General features: G+C 48.2%; 1 protein-coding gene across 1 annotated transcript; it reads left to right on the forward strand.

The window, feature by feature from the left end:
- The first annotated feature begins 1,560 nt into the window (after window positions 1-1,560).
- LOC123443082 lies at window positions 1,561-4,265 on the forward strand. Its single transcript, XM_045119334.1, has 3 exons — window positions 1,561-2,055; window positions 3,117-3,235; window positions 3,845-4,265. Exons 1-3 carry the CDS (start codon window positions 1,624-1,626, stop codon window positions 3,990-3,992), a joined length of 699 nt encoding a protein of 232 aa, XP_044975269.1. The 5' UTR covers window positions 1,561-1,623; the 3' UTR covers window positions 3,993-4,265.
- Window positions 4,266-18,256: the final 13,991 nt, after the last annotated feature.

Here is an 18,256-nt window from a genome sequence, read left to right on the forward strand (position 1 = left end):
ACGGTAGGCGCGCACTGGGGGCTGAGCTGACTGATCCTTCACAGGCCTCTTGAATTGCCGATCGCCTCTGCTTTTCGCTGCCCCGGCCCGGCGTGATGATTTTATTCGCTCCTTTGGCGAAAAGAATCCATACTTTCCGATATCTCTTCTCGCGGCTCACATGCCCGTGGACGAAGCTGTACGTCGTCCATGGTAGTACTCGTAGATCGCATCGTACCGCACGAAACGAACAAAGGAGCCAGCAGCGTCATGATCGTGGCGGTACACTGCACTGTCCAGCCCGTGGCTGGCCTGGCCGCAAACGAAGTGGCATCAGCTAGTCCAGTCCATGCTGATGGTACCACCGAAAACAAGTTTCTTCCGGTCTTCTTTACTAGAGTAAGTACTTATTAAACTTGTGTCTATGCATATGTATGTACCAGCCGCACGTACGTGTGGTAAAAGCTGCGGACCCTGTGTGGCACGCACGCACGCACGGATGCACGCGGGCGTACGTGCAGGTGCAGCGGTGCATGGCATTGCCCGTGTTGAGATGTGCACGGGTCCGTCGGTGCGGCAGGGCCCGGCACCACACGTCACGTCACTTTGCTGCGGCCATGTTACGGCAAGCTCCTCCTCCTCCTCTGCATCGAGCGGTGCCACCATGCCATGCAGGGACGTGCCGTGCCGTGCCGTGCCGCGCTCTGCGACTACGATGGGCCGAGAGAATCTTCAGCGTCCAGTCCGGCCACCCTCGCTACCATCCAAACCTGTGTAGTACTGTATACCTCCGTTTCCTCGTAGAGTATGTAAATTTCTTTTGTGTCATGGCAAGTGCTTTTTACTAGTAGCACTACGCATGAACCTCGTATGTGCTGGGAAATCCGTGCTCCTATTTTTCTTCTCGGAGAAAAAGAGAGGAAGAGGTCCCGTCCGTGCATGTCTCCAAACCTGCAAAAGCAAAAGTCCTTGTGCGCCCGGACACGCACGGGTACAGTCTAGAGCCGCCAAGTCCCAAAGCGTTGATGGCTGCCTTTGATCAATCACTCCCAACAAAAACACGAAGCGACGTCGTCGGTGCTCACGTGAAAATCGTAGCTCCGGAATCCAGATAGTGAGTAGTAGCAGTATTAAAAGGTACACGAGCCAACCCATAAAAAAAAAACCCTAGGCTGCTCATGCCCGTACGGAGGAGCATTAGTGTCTTAACTACCAGATGCAACCGCGGCTGAGCAAGTGTTACCCGACATAACAGCCGAATTAACAGACCACAGTTACCCACACTCCCAGAGTACACGAGCAACGACAACGGTGTAGTACTCACAAGACCGGCTGAAAATCCTTCTTTGGACATGTGAGCAGAGTGGCCTACCAACGGCTAGGCATGGCTTCTTTGTAAACCTCCAAAAGTTACCATTCTTTTGGCTGGTAATTTTGTGTATGGAAAACGTTTGTACGACCTGTGTCCTTTTCCCGAGTCCACCCTATCCTTATTATTTACTCCCGCCAGCCAGCGCCCGTCTCCGCCCGCTTTAAAGGAAAGCAGCGCCAGAAACAAACGTTGCACGCACCAAAGCCCAGAGCACCGCGCCGCGCACTCGCAACGAGCCGACCGCCGCGCGCTGCAAGGCCGGGAGGGGATCGATGGGGAGCAGCGGGGGCAGCAGCGACTACTTCCTGCGCCAGCTGAGCTCCAGCGACGGCGGCAGCGCGCCGGCGCCGGCGCCGCGCCAGCCGGAGGAGTGGGAGTGCGGAGGCGGCGGCACTGGCACCGGCAGGCGGGGGTCGAGGAGGTGGTCGAGGAAGAAGGCGCGGGCGAGAGGCCACCGGCGCGGCGGCGGGTTCTGCGGGGCGCCGGAGGATGCCGCGGCGGCGGGGAGGAAGCGGGTGATGGTGGTGGTGGACCAGAGCTCCGGGGCCAAGCACGCCATGATGTGGGCGCTCACCCACGTCGCCAACCGTGGCGACTTCCTCACGCTGCTCCACGTCCTGCCGCGCGGCAGCGCCGCCCGCGGGGACGACGCCTCCGGGCTCGCCAACTCCCTCGGCTCCCTCTGCAAGGCCTGCAAGCCCGAGGTGCGTGCCTCTGCTCCCTCCCCTTCCGCAAGCCGCCTTCTTTTCTTTGATCTGCACCGCTCCGCGCTCGTCTTGGGCAAGCATTAGTGCTACGCAGAATGCAGTAACTTAAGCTGCTTTCCATTTCATTACGCTCGACATTGACATTCCACTGTCTGTCTTTGGGGCATGAGAGCAAGGTGGCACCGACGGGCAGGTGTGATTTGTAGTGCCACTAGTTTGTTTTAGAGCCTTCAAGCCAAAGCCATATGTACTGTGCAGTGCAGGTGTTTCTTTTACAATCTGCAGTATGGCCTCAAGCTTCCATAAAAAATGACCTTAATTAAGCACTGGATGTAGTACAAAGAAATGCGGCTTGATGAAAAATTATTTCAGGATAAGTCTTTTTGATAGAGTGAAGGAAGGGGAAAGACGCTACTAGTTATGGTAACTCTGTATTTTTTGGGCCTCTTCAAGCATAAAAGGACACTGCACTGACATTTTCTCTACAGAGAAACCTGTGCTAGGCTAGTTGGATCTGTGGCTCTTCTCAGATCAAGTGTTTTTGGGTGTATTGGCCCCACTTGGAGGCAAGAGTTACGCTAGGTGTAGAGATGTAGGTAGATCAGATCAGAACATTGATGAAAAGGAAAAGCAAGGGAATCATCATAGCCATCTTTTTATTCATGGATCATGGCTGGCCTAAAAGCTAGAAAGGCCTCCTCAACTTCATCAAAGCGAGGTTAGAAAGGCAACAACTTGTGGAGTAGTAGATCCATCCCAGAATCATAGTATGCCCGAAAATCTCGCAAAATTTGCAGCCTGGTCTATCTAGAAACCATGAGGATGTTTTAAAAGATTACAGAACTACAGCAGTAGAATATTTGTGACTGCTTGGAAAATTATATAGAGTGTCGTTCTTCGGAGTGTACTTGTGAATGTCAGCAGCGGATGCATTCAGTGGCGGCCGTCGTTTAGCCCGTGAAACGGGAGGGGCTCGTCGTCCCTTCACATTCACAATGTCCCATGCTGTCTACAGTGTTATACTCGCAGTAATTTTGGTTTTGGGTGAATGTGGTTAGGTGGAGGTGGAGGCGCTTGTGATCCAAGGGCCCATGCTGGCCACCGTGCTGAGCCAGGTGAAGAAGCTGGAGGCGTCCGTGCTGGTGCTCAGCCAAAGCAAGCCGTCCCCTTTCTGCTGGTAAGCATATCTCCTACTGCTGCTGCTACAACCAACACAAGATGCATATACGTGCACACCTGTTTCCCTTTGTCACGGAATCGTCCTGTACAAAGTTACTCTAAAAAGGAAGCAGAGAATCTTATTATACACTACATCGCTGGCACGGCCCATCACGCTGTAAAGCCCACTGTCGTCCTTTGCAAACAAACATCCTGAGAGCTTTGGGCCAAATAATGTTATAAGAGTTCAGAGAACTTACTGTAGTGAGTAAGTTGATGGGAAGAGAGAGCCATGTGCCATCCATAAACCAGAGATGCCTTTCCCTGTCCTCTCAGCTTAAACTCTACTAGTTGATGGATCGACTACGAGCAAGAAACCATGATGGGAGGAGTACTGTGGGGCTACTGTGCACTGACCATTGCATTGCACCACTGCTGACTTGCTGCTGGTGCTGTACTACTCACTCAGTCATGTGGCCGTGTGGCGGTTTTAAACCCCCCCACGACAGCGCTCTGAAAAGTTACATTTTCACCAAGTAGGAGTAGTAATTAAACTGTCAATGCTGCTCTATTGTTGATGGTCGTTGCTGACAAGTTTTGTGTGGTTGCAATGCAAACTGGCATGCAGCTTCCTGCGGAGCCGCGGCGAGGTGGTGGTGGAGGAGTGCATCAGCAGGGCGGAGTGCCTGACGCTGGCGGTGCGGCGGCAGAGCAAGGGCGTCGGCGGCTACCTCGTCAGCACCCGGTGGCAGAAGAACTTCTGGCTCCTGGCTTGACCTTCGCATTCGCACCAAGAGGGAAGCCTCCCGGGATGATTTCATTTTACTGCCGATTTGAGGCTAATAAGTGATGATCTACTCCTCCTTGTATGTTTGTTTGTTTGTTTGTTTCTGTGCGTGTTTCTCTCTTCTCTCTCCCCCTCGCTCTGTGTGCATGCTTGTGTGCGTGTGTGTGTGTGTCCTTGGTTGATCAATTAGCAATAACCCTCACTTCGCTGATGTAAAGCCAAAACGCTGACCCCGCTTCATGTAACATATCTGTGCTGCTCCTGCGCGTATGTTTGCTTGTTGTGTTTGAATCAGTACATACCGTGCGTGAGCTACTACCATTTGTACTGTATAGTACGTATTACCCAGACATGTTTTGTTTATAGTATATGTTATTATTAACATCTGGGTTGAGTCGGTCGTTCGTAACATGTTCATAGACAGAAGGATGCCAACGTTGGCCGATCTCGTGCACGGTCGGGGACGAACACGCCTGCACGAGCATTGCACGTCTTGGAGACACAGAAGCTTCAGCGCAGATCATACGCTGATCCAAAATGTCCACCTCGTGCGAACCATGTCCCACATCATATCACATCACATCACATCACATGGATCAATCAACGTTCGTGCGTGCATCGGGTTCAGGTTCATACGCACGCGGCACGCACTGCCACTACGGTGTCCCCCCTTCACTTCAAGGACCCCAAGCAAGAAGAAGGACTGGCCGAGGCCACCGATCTATCGATCCACCCACGTACGGGGATCGACAGCTCCATTGGCCATGGCCCCCTTGAAACTTCTTCGCTCGAACTACTCCTACCACTCAAGAGAACGGTGTTTGCTTGAGTCGGAATCATTGCGGGCGCCGAGTTTTCGCTGCCCGGCGGTATCATGACGTGCACTGTGGATGGCTAGCGGGCAGCCTATCCTCTCCTCCTACCGCACGAGTCATAACTCGCTCGCTCGCTCGCTCGGGGAGGGGCAGGCTTTTGCTCCCACGGGCGCAGGCCCATCATGCGCGCACAGCGCCATGATTCCTTCCTTCCTTGCTAGGAGTGGTAGAGTATTCGTGGCCGTTTCAAGGCTAGCGCAACGACCGCTCCGGCTGTGGAACCATTCAATCCCGCCTGATTCCCGGCAGTCTGGTTGGTTGGTGCCGTGTGGTCTCCTCCTTGTTCGGTCTCGAGAACGGGCATGCTGTTGCATGAGACTGTGATGGGTGGGGAGAGACGCGGGCCCGCTGGTTCGTTCCTCACGTGCTACGTGTTTCGTCTTCCCCAGAGCCAGGGGTGTAGTTCCAACTCTGCTGATTCGGTGGGTGGAACAGCCGGGAGATTACCTGTTGATTCATGGTGATGGAGGCAACCAGCGGGTGGGACGTGCAGCCACGGGCGCCGGGGGCTGATCCGACGGCAAGCGCGGCGCGCAAACACCGTGCGGGGCTTCGCTGGCCGTGCGGGGCGACTGGCGCACCTACGGATCGATTACACTGGTCGGAAGATGGGGAAAAGTTATATGACGCACCGGGGCGCCCCCGACTGAGCCGGACCATTTCCTTCTTCTTCTGTTCTTTTTCTGACAATCAAAACGTCCTTCCTTCCTTTTCTGTTTATTACTCCTCTCATCTCAAAATAAGTGTCTTAAATTTAGCATAACTATGTACTAGAGTTAATACAAAGTTGAGACACTTAGGCCTTCCGTAATGGTAGTATCTTGGCACAATATCATAGGCAAAATGCTGACGTGTCACTATATTTATTGAGGAAAGAGGAGGTTGTTGTATCTTATTTAGGATACGGCTCTTGCACGGTATCATAGGCAAAATAACTTGTTACACCAATCACATATTAGTATGAGGCCAAAATCATTAAATACATGCTTACTAAGATACGACACTTAACATACAATACATTAGGATGGTTGTATCTAACGATCGTATACTATCTAGGATACCGCGCTAAGAGACAATGCATTACGGAAGGCCTTAAAGCAACTCTAATGGGCGATCCATTTCGTCCACCGTCGTTCTTTTGGGGTTGCGCGGACAAAACGGATGGCCCAACGCGTCGATCCATTGCCATAACGCGTCCGCTTCGCGTCCACGCCGACCCATTTCCGACCCAAATTTAGGACTGAAACGCGTCAGCGCGGACGTGCGCGTCCTCTCGGCGTCTGCCCCAACCACCCACGGTCAACAATATTAATGACGGTCGCCCTTCTCGGGCCCACGCATCAGCGGCCGTGTTCGGCCTTTTTTAATCCACACGTGCAGTGGATTCCGCCTCATGTGCTTTCAAAACCCACTCGTCCCCATCTCGTCACCTCGTCGGCGACCAAACCCTAGCACCATGGTCGGCTCCTTCCCAAACAAGGGCAAGGACCCGCTCTACCCCCCGCGCTATCTCCCTGCCGGCGTCTTCCCGCCGGCCTCGCCAGCGTGTGAACGTCCCGGTGCACCAAGCGTGGTGGCATTAAGAGCACCGCGTGCCGCTGCCTTACCCCGACGATACCCTTCCTCACCACTGTCATCTGAATACGGAGAAGATCCCGATGCCGACCTTGGCGGTCGCAGGTGCACGCGGAGGAGGTGAGCCGTTGTCGGCGTCTACCGACGCTGGAGCAGCGGCAAAACCCTACATACGCGGCCGATTCCTCCACTGGGAGCTTAGGTTCGCGGTCGAGCACGAGGAGTGGCGTCGTCGTGGCGTGCACGACGTGCAGCCAAGAGGCCCTGTCGTCAGCGACGAGGACCAAGCGATGCTGGCAGCTGTGCTCCGCGAGAACAAGGAGGGAGAGCAGCGCAAGGCCGACGAGGAGGCGGCGTTCCAACAGCAGCTTGCGGAGGCCATCGCGCTGTCGGCCGCCGGCGACTGCGTCATGTCACCTCCGCCGAAGCCCGAGCCCACGGAGTCGTGGGAGGTCTAACAGTGGACCGGCTGCGTCCACGAGTTTGTCAGTGTGCCGCCCATCTGGCTGGTCGCGACACCGCATCAGGAGAAAGCCTACCTCGAGCACTGCAGGACGGAGCACCTGTGGGCAGAGCGCACCGATGGCCTTCGGCTGATGGAGCTGGAGAAGGAGGCGGGGGAGGAACGACTCGAGATAGAGGAGGAGGAGCGCGTCCGTGCTGCTGCGCTGCCACTCCCACCAGCACAGCCCACGTCGGTGGGACAAACGACGAAGGCGCAGGCAGCTCTGGAACACGGCGCCCCCTGGGCCGGCCCTGCGGCTATGCTGGTCGACCTCACCGGCCCCAACGACGACGACGCTGCCGCCTAGGACTGCCTCGTAGTTTTATTTTTTTATTTTTAATTAACGTAATGCGTTCGCGTGGAATCTCATCGGCCTTCGTGGTTGGCTTTTAATTTTAATTATGCCTATTTATTATTTTCCCAAATACTTTATATTTTCTCACACGCGAGCAAAAATGGATCGAGCCAGCGTTGGGCCGCGCCGACCCAAATGACGGAACGGACATTGGTGTCCGCTATGCCGATCGAAACAGACAAAAAAAAAGGACAAAATGACCGTTCGTTTGGATCAACTGGTTGGAGTTGCTCTTATTTTGGAACGAAGGAAGTATTTTTTAATAAAAAGTCAAGTTTACTTTTCTTCTCAAACTTGTTTGGAATTTCAAAAGGTTCTCATTTAAAAATACCACTCCCTTCGTTTCTAAATATAAGACTTCTAAATATAGACCTTTTAAGGATTTCATTATGGACTACGTATATATAGATGTATATAGACAAATTTTAGAGTGTAGATTTATTGGTTTTGCTTCATATGTAGCCTAATGTATAATCTTTATAAAGTCTTATATTTAAGAACTGATGGAGTACTTTACAATTTTTATAAATGTTCCTGTTAATTTTTTTGTTCATAACCTAAAACATTTTTTTGCTTTTTTACATAATTGTTTGAAATTTCAAAAGTCTGTTCCTGTTTTATTTTTTCATAATTTCAAAAACTGTTCACTTTTCCTTTTTCCTTTTTCCTTTTTAATAAAAAATGGCTCTACAAAAAATGATCACAGTTTTAGAAAAGTTTTTTTTTCAAAAATATATTCGTGATTTCAAATTTTGTTGGGCATTTAAAAAACTATTCTCATTTCCAAAATGTGATCACATATCCAAAAAAATGTTAGCATTTTCATATTTTGTTCCGAGTTCTAAAGAGTTTCTGTTTCGAAAAAATGTATGCATTTTGATTCTTTTCTTAAATTTCAACAAATGCTCCCGTTTTTTAGAAAATATAGAGAGATTAAAAACTGTTCATGTTTAAAAAATTTGTTCTCAAATTTCAAAACGCTCAAGTTTCAAAAAACATGTTCACGTATTTTTAAAGAAAACCACACCTCGATTTCAAAATATCGTTTGGATTTTTTGCTCTTTTTTTTTGAGGGGTGAAAAACTGCTTTATTGATCACTATTACGGATTACAGGAATAATAGTAGTATCAAAGGGTTCGAGTAGCCACACATGGCGTCCCTCCCATAAATGCAGAGCATATCTAGCTAAGTGGTGAGCTTCCATGTTGGATAATCTTCCTTCATGGGTAAACAAAATATGTTGAAAGTCACTCCTTCCATCAGATATTTCCTTGATAATAGGGCCGGTGATTCCTTCAGAGCCCGAGTTGATTTCTTGGATAGCATTCAGACAATCAGAAGCCACTGCAACCTTCTGCAGTAATAACTCTCGTCCCAAAGCTTGAGCTTGGCGGCGCGCAAGGGTTTCCAAAATTAGAGGATCAGTTAAACCGTGGAAGACAACGGCTGATGAGCCCAGATAAGCTCCCTGCTCGTCCCTGCAGACTGCACTAATCGCTCCTATGGAAGGAGCTTTGCAAACTGCACCGTCGATATTGATCTTTGTCCAACCCGCAGGGGGCTTGATCCATCGTCGAGTATTGGAGTGAACTGGTGTAGGGGTTGATCTTGATGCTGGCTTGTTCAGTTCCAACTCTGCTATATAGCGGTTGACGAAGGCTAGTGTAGCTCCTGGGTTTTGATGCTCTCCTTCATGAATTAGCTTGCGTCGGGCGAACCAGATCGCCCAGAGTGTTACCGTGATCTTGGTCATCTCGGTCGCAGAAACTGATGATCGCATGGAGAATAGCCAAGACTTCGCGTCTGGTTCCGCATTAGCCAACATGTGCTCCACTAGCTCTGAATTGTGTAGTACCCAGACACAGCGAGCCATGGTGCATGTAAGCAGGGAGTGGATCCAAGAATCCTCTGCCCCGCATATCGCGCATGCCCGGGAAGGTGCCATATTGCGGTGGTGTCGAATATCTGCTGTCGGTAGAGAAGTCTGGGACAATCTCCATAAGGAGATATTGATTTTGGAAGGGACCTGGATCCGCCACAACTCATCCCAGCATTTCCTCTCTCTGGTGACGTCCGCCGGGCCGCCATTGCCTTCGAGCCAGGCTTCCCTTCGGAGCTTAGTAGTAATGAGCATGCGATAACAAGACTTGACGGAAAACAATCCTTTCTTATCCTGTGACCATGACCAGTAATCTTCATAGTGTCTGGTCCTTAGAGGGATGTTGAGAATCACGTCTGCATCAATCGGTAGAAAAGTTGAGGTGATCAACTCCCGGTTCCACCTGGCTGATGTGTGATCGATAAGCTCGGCAACCATGGTGGGCTTATCAATCACATACCAGCCAGGTGGAACCGGGAGTTGATCACCTCAACTTTTCTACCGATTCCACCTGGCTAGAAAAGTTGAGGTGATCAACTTTTCTAGCTAGGTAGAATCGGTAGAAAAGTTGAGGTGATCAACCGATTTCACCTGTAGGAATCGGTTGATCACCTCGGGTGGAATCGGTAGGAATCGGTTGATCACCTCAACTTTTCTATCGATTCCACCTGGCTAGAAAAGTTGATCACCTCAACTTTTCTAGCCACGTGGAATCGATAGAAAAGTTGATCACCTCAACTACCAATTCTGGTGATCAACTTTTCTACCGATTTTTTGCTCTTAATAGCTCTTACCTTACCTTGTTGCAAATGTGTCCTGTGTGCTAGGCGGAGGACCCCGGTGGGCGAGGGTTGGCAGCCGCCATACCTTGATGGGGTGCAGAAAAAATTGTATACGTGAGCATAACAGGTTATTGGCTGGCTGGGTACGCCTGCTGTCTTGTTGACTCGTTGTAACGTTATTAGGAAGTCGCCGTGTATTGAAATGGATCACGCAGACGCTGGCCCATGAGGCCTTGAACAACCGATCCACTATATATTGATTTAATGAAACGATCGTCCCAGGCCGCACGGATCTAGCTATTGACCAGAGACGCACTCCGACACACAATACAACCATGGAAAAACCTTCATGTTTTCCTCTCTTTTTCCTAGCGCAGCGGCGGCAGCCCCGGACGAGGCGGACGACAAGACTACTGACAGTCAAGCCGTCGAGCCAGCATGACGGGCTACAACCTAGAAGGCCACTGTAGCGAGCAACCTAGAACGTTTTTCCTCTAAACCCTAAAACCCTCCCTGGCGACTAGGGTTTAGGTGGACCTGACGGCGGCTGTCGATCTCATCGGCGGGGCGCGCAAGTGGAGGAAGAGATCGGGGATGGCGTCTGCTTCCACCGGCGGGGAACGGCAACGGAGTGGTGCTCTCTCCCCATGTTCGGCCCGAGCGCAGATTGAGGAGGCGTTGGGAAAGCTTGACATCTCGGAGGAGGAGGCGACACCATTGATCATTGATGACTCCGACGAGGGATCACCGCAGAAGTGGTTGATTGCGGGGAAGGTGCTGTTTCGTAACCTGCTGCACATCCAAACGATTCAGAGCGCTCTTCGCCCGGCCTGGGGGAATCCGTCAGGATTGATCTTTAGATCCTTGGGGGAGAACATGTTTGCTGGAGAATTCGAGTCCAAGAGGGATCGTGACCGGGTGTGGGAGGGATCTTCATGGCATATCAACAAACACGCAGTTATTCTCCAGGACTTCGAGGAACACATGCAACCTTCGGAATTGGTGTTTGATAGGTTGCCCGTGTGGGTTCGTGTCGTTAATCTCCCATATAACCTCCGAAACAATAAGTGGGGGATGGCGATCGCGTAGCAAATTGATAAGAAAGCGGCCGTAGTCCAGATTGATCCAGTTGGTGGTTTTCTTCGAGCTCGTGTGTTGATTGATGTGCAGAAACCACTCCATCGATGGATCTTGATAGACTCGGCTAAGAGGAAGAGTACAGACAAGTATGACATTGAATATGAACATATCCCACATTTTTGCTTCTCGTGCGGAAGATTGGGTCATGCTGATCCCTTCTGTCCGGCACCTGGTTCTAGGGATGAGAAGGGAGAGCTGCCGTTTAAACCTAGCATGCGGGCATCTGATGACCGAAGGAGATCGAACTCTGGCGAGCACCAACCAAAGACTAATTTCCAAAATAGTACCAGAGAGTCGAAGGCCTCGAGTTCAAAGCAAAAGGAGGGAGTGGAGGTTACTTCCCCGGTGAAAGCACCTGCTCAACAAAAACGTAAGGGTGTGCGGCAAGCTACCCACGCGTATAGACCGGTGGTGAAACCTCTCCTAGCCCTAACAGAGAATGGTGATGCAATGGTTTGCGAGGCTGATGAGGAGCTCCAGGGTATGGTTGATGAAGGAGGAAAGAATGAGTGCAATGATGAGATTGTGGAGAGAGATCCAAAGAAGAAGAGGCCAACCCCAACTTCGTCTGAATCTTCGGCAGCGGCTGCGAGTCAGCCCTGCCAGGGCCAATGAGCTGCCTCAGCTGGAACTGCCGGGGGCTTGGGAACCCCGGGGCAGTTCGTGAGCTTCGCAACATTGTGAAGCAAGAAGTGCCCGGACTCTGCTTTCTGATGGAGACGAAGATAGCAGCAGTTAGAGTTGAACGTCTGCAGAATCAGCTAGGTTTTGCGGGATGTTTCGCAGTTAGCAGTGTGGGTCTCAGTGGCGGTCTAGGCCTGTTCTGGACAGCTGATTTTGAGGTAGATCTATTGAGTTATAGTGCCGGCCATATTGATGTATGGGTGCGGCGGAAGTCCAACAATAAAAAGTGGCGTCTGACGGGTTTCTACGGTGCACCTCGAGCTGAGGATAGACACTTAAGCTGGAGTTTGCTACGAACCCTATTTGCAGTTCAGCATGCGGGCTGGATGTGTATTGGTGACTTTAATGAAACCTTGCAAGGTTCTGAGCATTTCTCACGGACGGTTCGTCCTGAGAGACAGATGATTAAGTTCAGGGAGGCGATGGATGATTGTTTGCTCCAAGATCTAGGATGGATTGGGGCTCACTACACATGGGATAATGCCCAAGCATGGGCTTCTAATGTTAAAGCACGCCTTGATCGTGCTTTTGGCAATACGGCTTTGATTGATTTGTTTGCGTCTATCACGGTGAAGCATGTGCCGGCCGTGGAACCTAATCATTGTTTTGTGATGGTGAACGTAAAGGAGGAGGCTGATTTTCGTTCGAGGGGTGCTCGCCCGTTCCGTTATGAAGATGCTTGGCAGACGCATGCGGACTATGATCAGCTTGTTCTTGATAGTTGGAGGTGTGGGCAGGGTGGACAGAGACTACTAAATGTTTCTCAAGCCCTGCACAAGCTCCAACAAGACCTATCTACTTGGGGGGCCAAGGAATTCGGTTGCCTTTCGAGGAAGATCCGACAGTTGCGTGAGCGAATCAATCGGTTGCGTTCACGCTCCGTGGGGAGAGGCCCGTCGGTGGAGGAGAAGGCGCTCGCAGACCAGCTTAAACTAGCTCTTAAACAAGAGGAAATCTAGATGCGCCAACGTTCTCGAGTGCTTTGGCTACGGGAAGGGGATAGGAATACTGGCTACTTCCAAGCCCAAGCTCCCCAACGAAAACGAACAAATAAGACAAAGCATTTGGTGCGAGCAGATGGCTCTAGATGTGCGCGACCAGAGGAGATCCAACATGAAATATCGGCTTTCTATCAGGATTTATATACCTCACGAGGGGTCAACCCGATGGGCGCTCCGTTGGAGACGGTTCCTGTCCGTGTAACAGGAGAGATGAATAGGGAGATGATGAAAGCCTACTCGGAGGAGGAAATCAAGCATGCCCACTTTCAGATGGCACCATCAAAAGCCCCAGGTGTTGATGGCTTTACGGCGGGTTTTTTCCAGAGGCATTGGCAGCTATTGAAACAAGATATAGTGCATGCGCTGCTGTGTTTTTTGAATGGGGGAGATCTACCGTCAGGTATGAATGACACTTCTATTGCTTTGATTCCCAAGGTTCCTTTCCCTCAAAGGATCACACAATTCTGCCCTATCTCCTTGTGCCCAGTTCTATACAAAATAGCAGCAAAGGCTATAGCTAATCGGCTACGTGCTTGTCCAGATGAGGTGATAGGGGAGGAGCAAAGCGCTTTTGTTCCTGGCCGCCTTATTACTGACAATGTTTTGATCGCGTATGAGAGTGTGCATGCTATGAGGCGGCGCAATACTGGGAAGAACTCGGTGTGCGCGGTTAAGCTAGATATGATGAAAGCATATGATCGCGTGGAGTGGCACTATCTGGAGGCCATCATGCTTCGGCTGGGGTTCCACCAGGGCTTTGTCAGGCTTGTGCTCAAGTGTGTGACATCGGTTCGGTTTGCAGTTAGGGTCAATGGGAATTTACTTCCGTTTTTCAACCCAACTTGTGGCTTACGACAGGGTGATCCTATCTCGCCGTACCTTTTTCTTATCTGTGCAGAAGGATTCACTTCTTTACTGAATTACTACGACAGCCCAAATGTGGATCGAGGGATTCGAGTGAGCTACCGATCGCCCTGGATCAATCACCTGCTGTTTGCCGACGATAGCTTGATATTCATGCAGGCAACGGAGGCGAGTGGGCATCGTCTGAATGATATTCTGAGGGTCTATGGGGAGTGTTCTGGACAAGCTGTGAATAAGGAGAAAAGCTTGATATTGTTTAGCCCCAACACCCCTGAACCGGTCCGTTAGCAAGTAAAATTAGCTCTGCACATTGGGGTCGAGGCTTTTAGTGAGAGGTATCTTGGCCTCCCGACTACGGTTGGACGTATCACAAGTGGAACTTTTGATCACATCAGAGAAAGGATTCGAGCAAACTGCAAGGAGGCGTGGAACGTATGCTGTCCTGTGCAGGGAGGGAAGTAAGGTTGAAAACGGTGGCTCAGGCTATCCCCACCTTCAGTATGTCGTGCTTCAAATTAACCAAGAAAGTCTGCAAGTCTTTGGTGTCGATTATGGGCAAGTACTGGTGGAGCTCATCGGTTGATCGGAGGTCTTTGCAGTGGTTGTCCTGGGACGCGGTTTCTGAACCGAAAAACCGTGGTGGAATGGGTTTTCGTGATTTCGAACTTTTCAATATTGCGCTGCTTGGGAAACATGGGTGGCGGCTGACTACAAACCCGAGCTCACTTTGTGCTCGCGTGTTGAAGGGGAAATATTCCCAGATGGAGATTTCATGCAGGCCACGGCACGGAAAAGCTCCTCAGCTACATGGCGAGCGATAACAGCCGGCAAAGAGGCTCTAAAACTTGGTCTGATCAAACGTGTTGGTACTGGCTCTTCTATCTCTATTTGGGAGGACAAATGGGTGCCTACCCTTGCTTCGATGACCCCTTCGCGTGTTGGGGACTCTCAATTGCAATGGGTGTCGGAGTTGATCGATGCTTATTCAGGTTTATGGAAAATCGACGTAGTTCGACAGATTTTCTCCCCTGCCGAAGCCGAAGCTATCTTGAACATACCTTTGAGAGCGGCCGGAGGGGAAGATGTGGTGGCATGGGCTCCCGAGAAGTCTGGAATCTACACTGTTAAAACAGCGTACCGCTCTCTCATGAATCAAAAAGAGCAACGAGCTCTAGATGAAGGGACGGCTACAAAAACCCCAGTTACAGAACAACAGATGTGGTCGAGATTCCAAAGGTTCGGGTATTCTGGTGGCGGGTTTTGAGAGGCATTTTGCCTGTCGAATCTGTCCTTAAACACAGACATATTTCTGTCGACAGTGCTTGCAAACTGTGCTTGGACCCTGATGAAACCCTTATGCATGCACTCCTCAACTGGGCACATGCGAGGAAATTCTGGGATGTGGCACCGGAGTGGCTTGCTATATAGCGGCCTGATGTGCAACCTCAGTCCTGGAAAGTTGATATTTTATGTGACCAACGGTTCTCGGAGGGTGTTAGGGCAAAGATGGTATCGATTATGTGGGCGATCTGGACTTCACATAACAATCTCACTCATGATCGGGGTCCTCTTAGCCCGGTTCAGTCGATGATCATGACCAGAGATGCTCTGGCTTTGTTAGACATACCGCGAGATCATGCACGGATCCTTCCTGGCCACGGGTGGCGACCACCGGAGCAGGATTGTGTCAAGATCAATACGGATGGGAGTGTTGCTAGACAGTTTTGCTGAGGAGGTGGAGGTGGGGTAGCTCGATCCCACAATACTTTCCTTGCTGCTTGGTGTAAACCTTTTGATGGCGTGACCGATCCTTTGGTAGCCGAGGCGATGGCCCTGAGAGAGGGAGTTCTTTTTGCCCGGTTGAGGGGGTTCTCGAAGGTTATTATGGAAACAGATAGCCTGGATCTAGTCCAGCTATGGAACTTGCGTCACCAATTCTCGTTCAGTGGTGGCGCCTATCTTAGATGAGATGGAGGAGCTCGTAGATGTTTTTACTTCTTTCTGCATTCAGCATTGTAATAGGGAGGCCAATAATCCTGCCCATCTGTGTGCTAAGCAAGCAAGCACACGAGAGGTGACAGAATGTTGGCTGGACTCCAAACCTAGCTTTCTTGTAACGTCCCTTTTGTAAGACTCTGCCGGGGATTTTGCTGAATAACATCCCATATCTCTGCTAAAAAAACACCACGAGCAACGCGAATACGCGATGCCGCGATGGTAGTCAACTACCCAGCTCCGCCTTCTTCACGGATCACGGTTTACACGCAACAGCGCGACGTGTCGACACACCTTGAAAAAAATTCGTCCTTCACCCCTATTTGCTAGTAGGATTTAAAGAGTAGATCTGTTGCATCATGCAAGCCACTACAACCGACGAGTTGTCCAGTGGAGCCTAAAGAACTAATGGCAACAATGTAACTAAATAGCAATTTTTCAAAATTATGAACATTTTTTGTCACATATGATTTTTTGTTAAAAAATATGAAAATCATTTGAATTTTGACCAAAACTTTGAAACCAAGAATAAATTGGAAACCCTTATTTTTTTTAAATACAAACATTTTTAATTCATGAACAGAAATTTGGAAAAAGGAAATCTTTTTTGATTTTATAAAAAACAATTGTAAAACGTTTTTTAAAAAATCTCAAAAAATTATGGAAAAGCAATTAGATTTTGAATATTTTAAATTTTGCAAAAAAATAATGAAAGAGAAAAAAAGAAACCATTTTGATAAAGCAAACATCATGTAGAATTTGGAAACAACAATCATTGTCCGAATAAAATTTGGAAAAGGAAATCACGTGTTTAAATTTACAAACAAAAATTGAAAACAACAATCATTGTTTAAAGTTTTGAACAATTTATGTAGAACGTAAACATATTTTCTTTTTTAAATTTCTAGAAATGTTTGAAATAGCCAAGAAAAAATTGTAAAAGAAAAACTAAAAAGAAGTAAAAAAAAGAGTGAAAAGGGGATAAATAAAAAAACATAACCACCTAAACAGTTTCAAAAATCGGAATGACCCAGCGTGGAAGTTTCCAAAAAACGGATATCGCTAAAACATCTTAGTGTGCCGGCCCAGATCACTGCTCGGTCGCAACCACTGTCCAAAAGAAGGACAACTTGACGGAGAATGCCTCATATAGTATATTCAAAGCGAATTGCCCGCAGATTAGCCGTCCCATCAGGACAACGAGGAGACTTGCGAGGGATTAAACGTCCTTCAATCCATGTCAAATCCTGCCTTAACCGAACAAGGCCTAATAGGGAGACCATGAGTGTCCCCCACCACCACCACGGTCCCTGTCCCCTAAATAGGTCGTCACATTACCGGAAGAGCGCTCTCTAGAAACTACTTTCCTTTTTTATTTTTATTACATTTACCTATATTTATGAAGTGGGAAAAATATTACTCTACTTAAAGTTAGGAAAACGTTCACAACACATTTTAGAAAATAAATTAAGACGGTGTCAAGAAATGTTGATAACATTGTTTGTGACACTAAAAATGTTCCCATGTTTAGAAACAATTATACGTCAAATTTAAAAATATTATACAATGTAATTTTTTGATTATTTAAAAAAAGGTTCCATACCATTCAAAAAAATATTAAGCATGATTATAAATGTCATGATGTATATGAAAATGTATAATGAACATAACAAAAAGTAGATATGCGTTGAAAATAAATAAATAAGAAAACTAGAAATCTTTTAAAAAAACTCAGAAATGCAAAACCCAGGAGTAAACCGTTGAAAACAGGTACAAAAAAGATTAATAGTAGAAAACCGAGAAAAAAATAAAAAAATGTAAAACAAAAAGAATTGCTGACAGGATCTTAAACAGGTCCAACCCGCTCTATAGAACCTTGCCAAAACAATTTTAATGGGTCAAAACATTAAAAAAGAGCAAGCGCCCACGCTAGGAGCGATGATAACCGTAGCTCTAGCAATCCATGGGAAATAACCCTGACGTTTTATGGCAGACCAAGGCCGTGGATGCAAACTGGACTTATTTTAATAGCTTGTACTGTGTTTTTATGTTCATACTTTTATGTCACGTAAAAATAATATTTTGACTAACATACATTTTTTTACCTTCTCTTTTTATTTTCGACTTAGAACGAAATTTACGGGGCGTAAAACTGTGATGTAGTGATGTAACAAGAGAGGGTGAAGAATAACTATTGTCACCATGGGTGACAAATAGTCAATTTATTTATTTAATGAAATTACTTTATTTAATTTATAGCAAGTTCAACATGCATTAAAAATGTTAAGGTAATGTAAAAAGATGTTCACATACTTTGTAAATAATACAATATTAATGAAATTTAATAAAAATAATTTAGTGACATTTAATATAAATATTCATACAATGTAAAAAAATCTTAGCTTTATACCATTTAAAAAAGTTCATGACATTTAAATATATATTTTTGCGCATTTTAAAATATATTTTGAGCATTTATTAAAAATGTTCATGAAATTTTTGAAAACAATGCTCAATGTTTGTTTCGAAATATTTAACATGTATTTTAAAAATATTCAATGCGCAATTAACAAATGTTCAATAGGTATTTGGGAAAA

This window comes from Hordeum vulgare, chromosome 1H, assembly GCF_904849725.1.
Source record: "Hordeum vulgare subsp. vulgare chromosome 1H, MorexV3_pseudomolecules_assembly, whole genome shotgun sequence".
NCBI classification, from domain to species: domain Eukaryota; kingdom Viridiplantae; phylum Streptophyta; class Magnoliopsida; order Poales; family Poaceae; genus Hordeum; species Hordeum vulgare.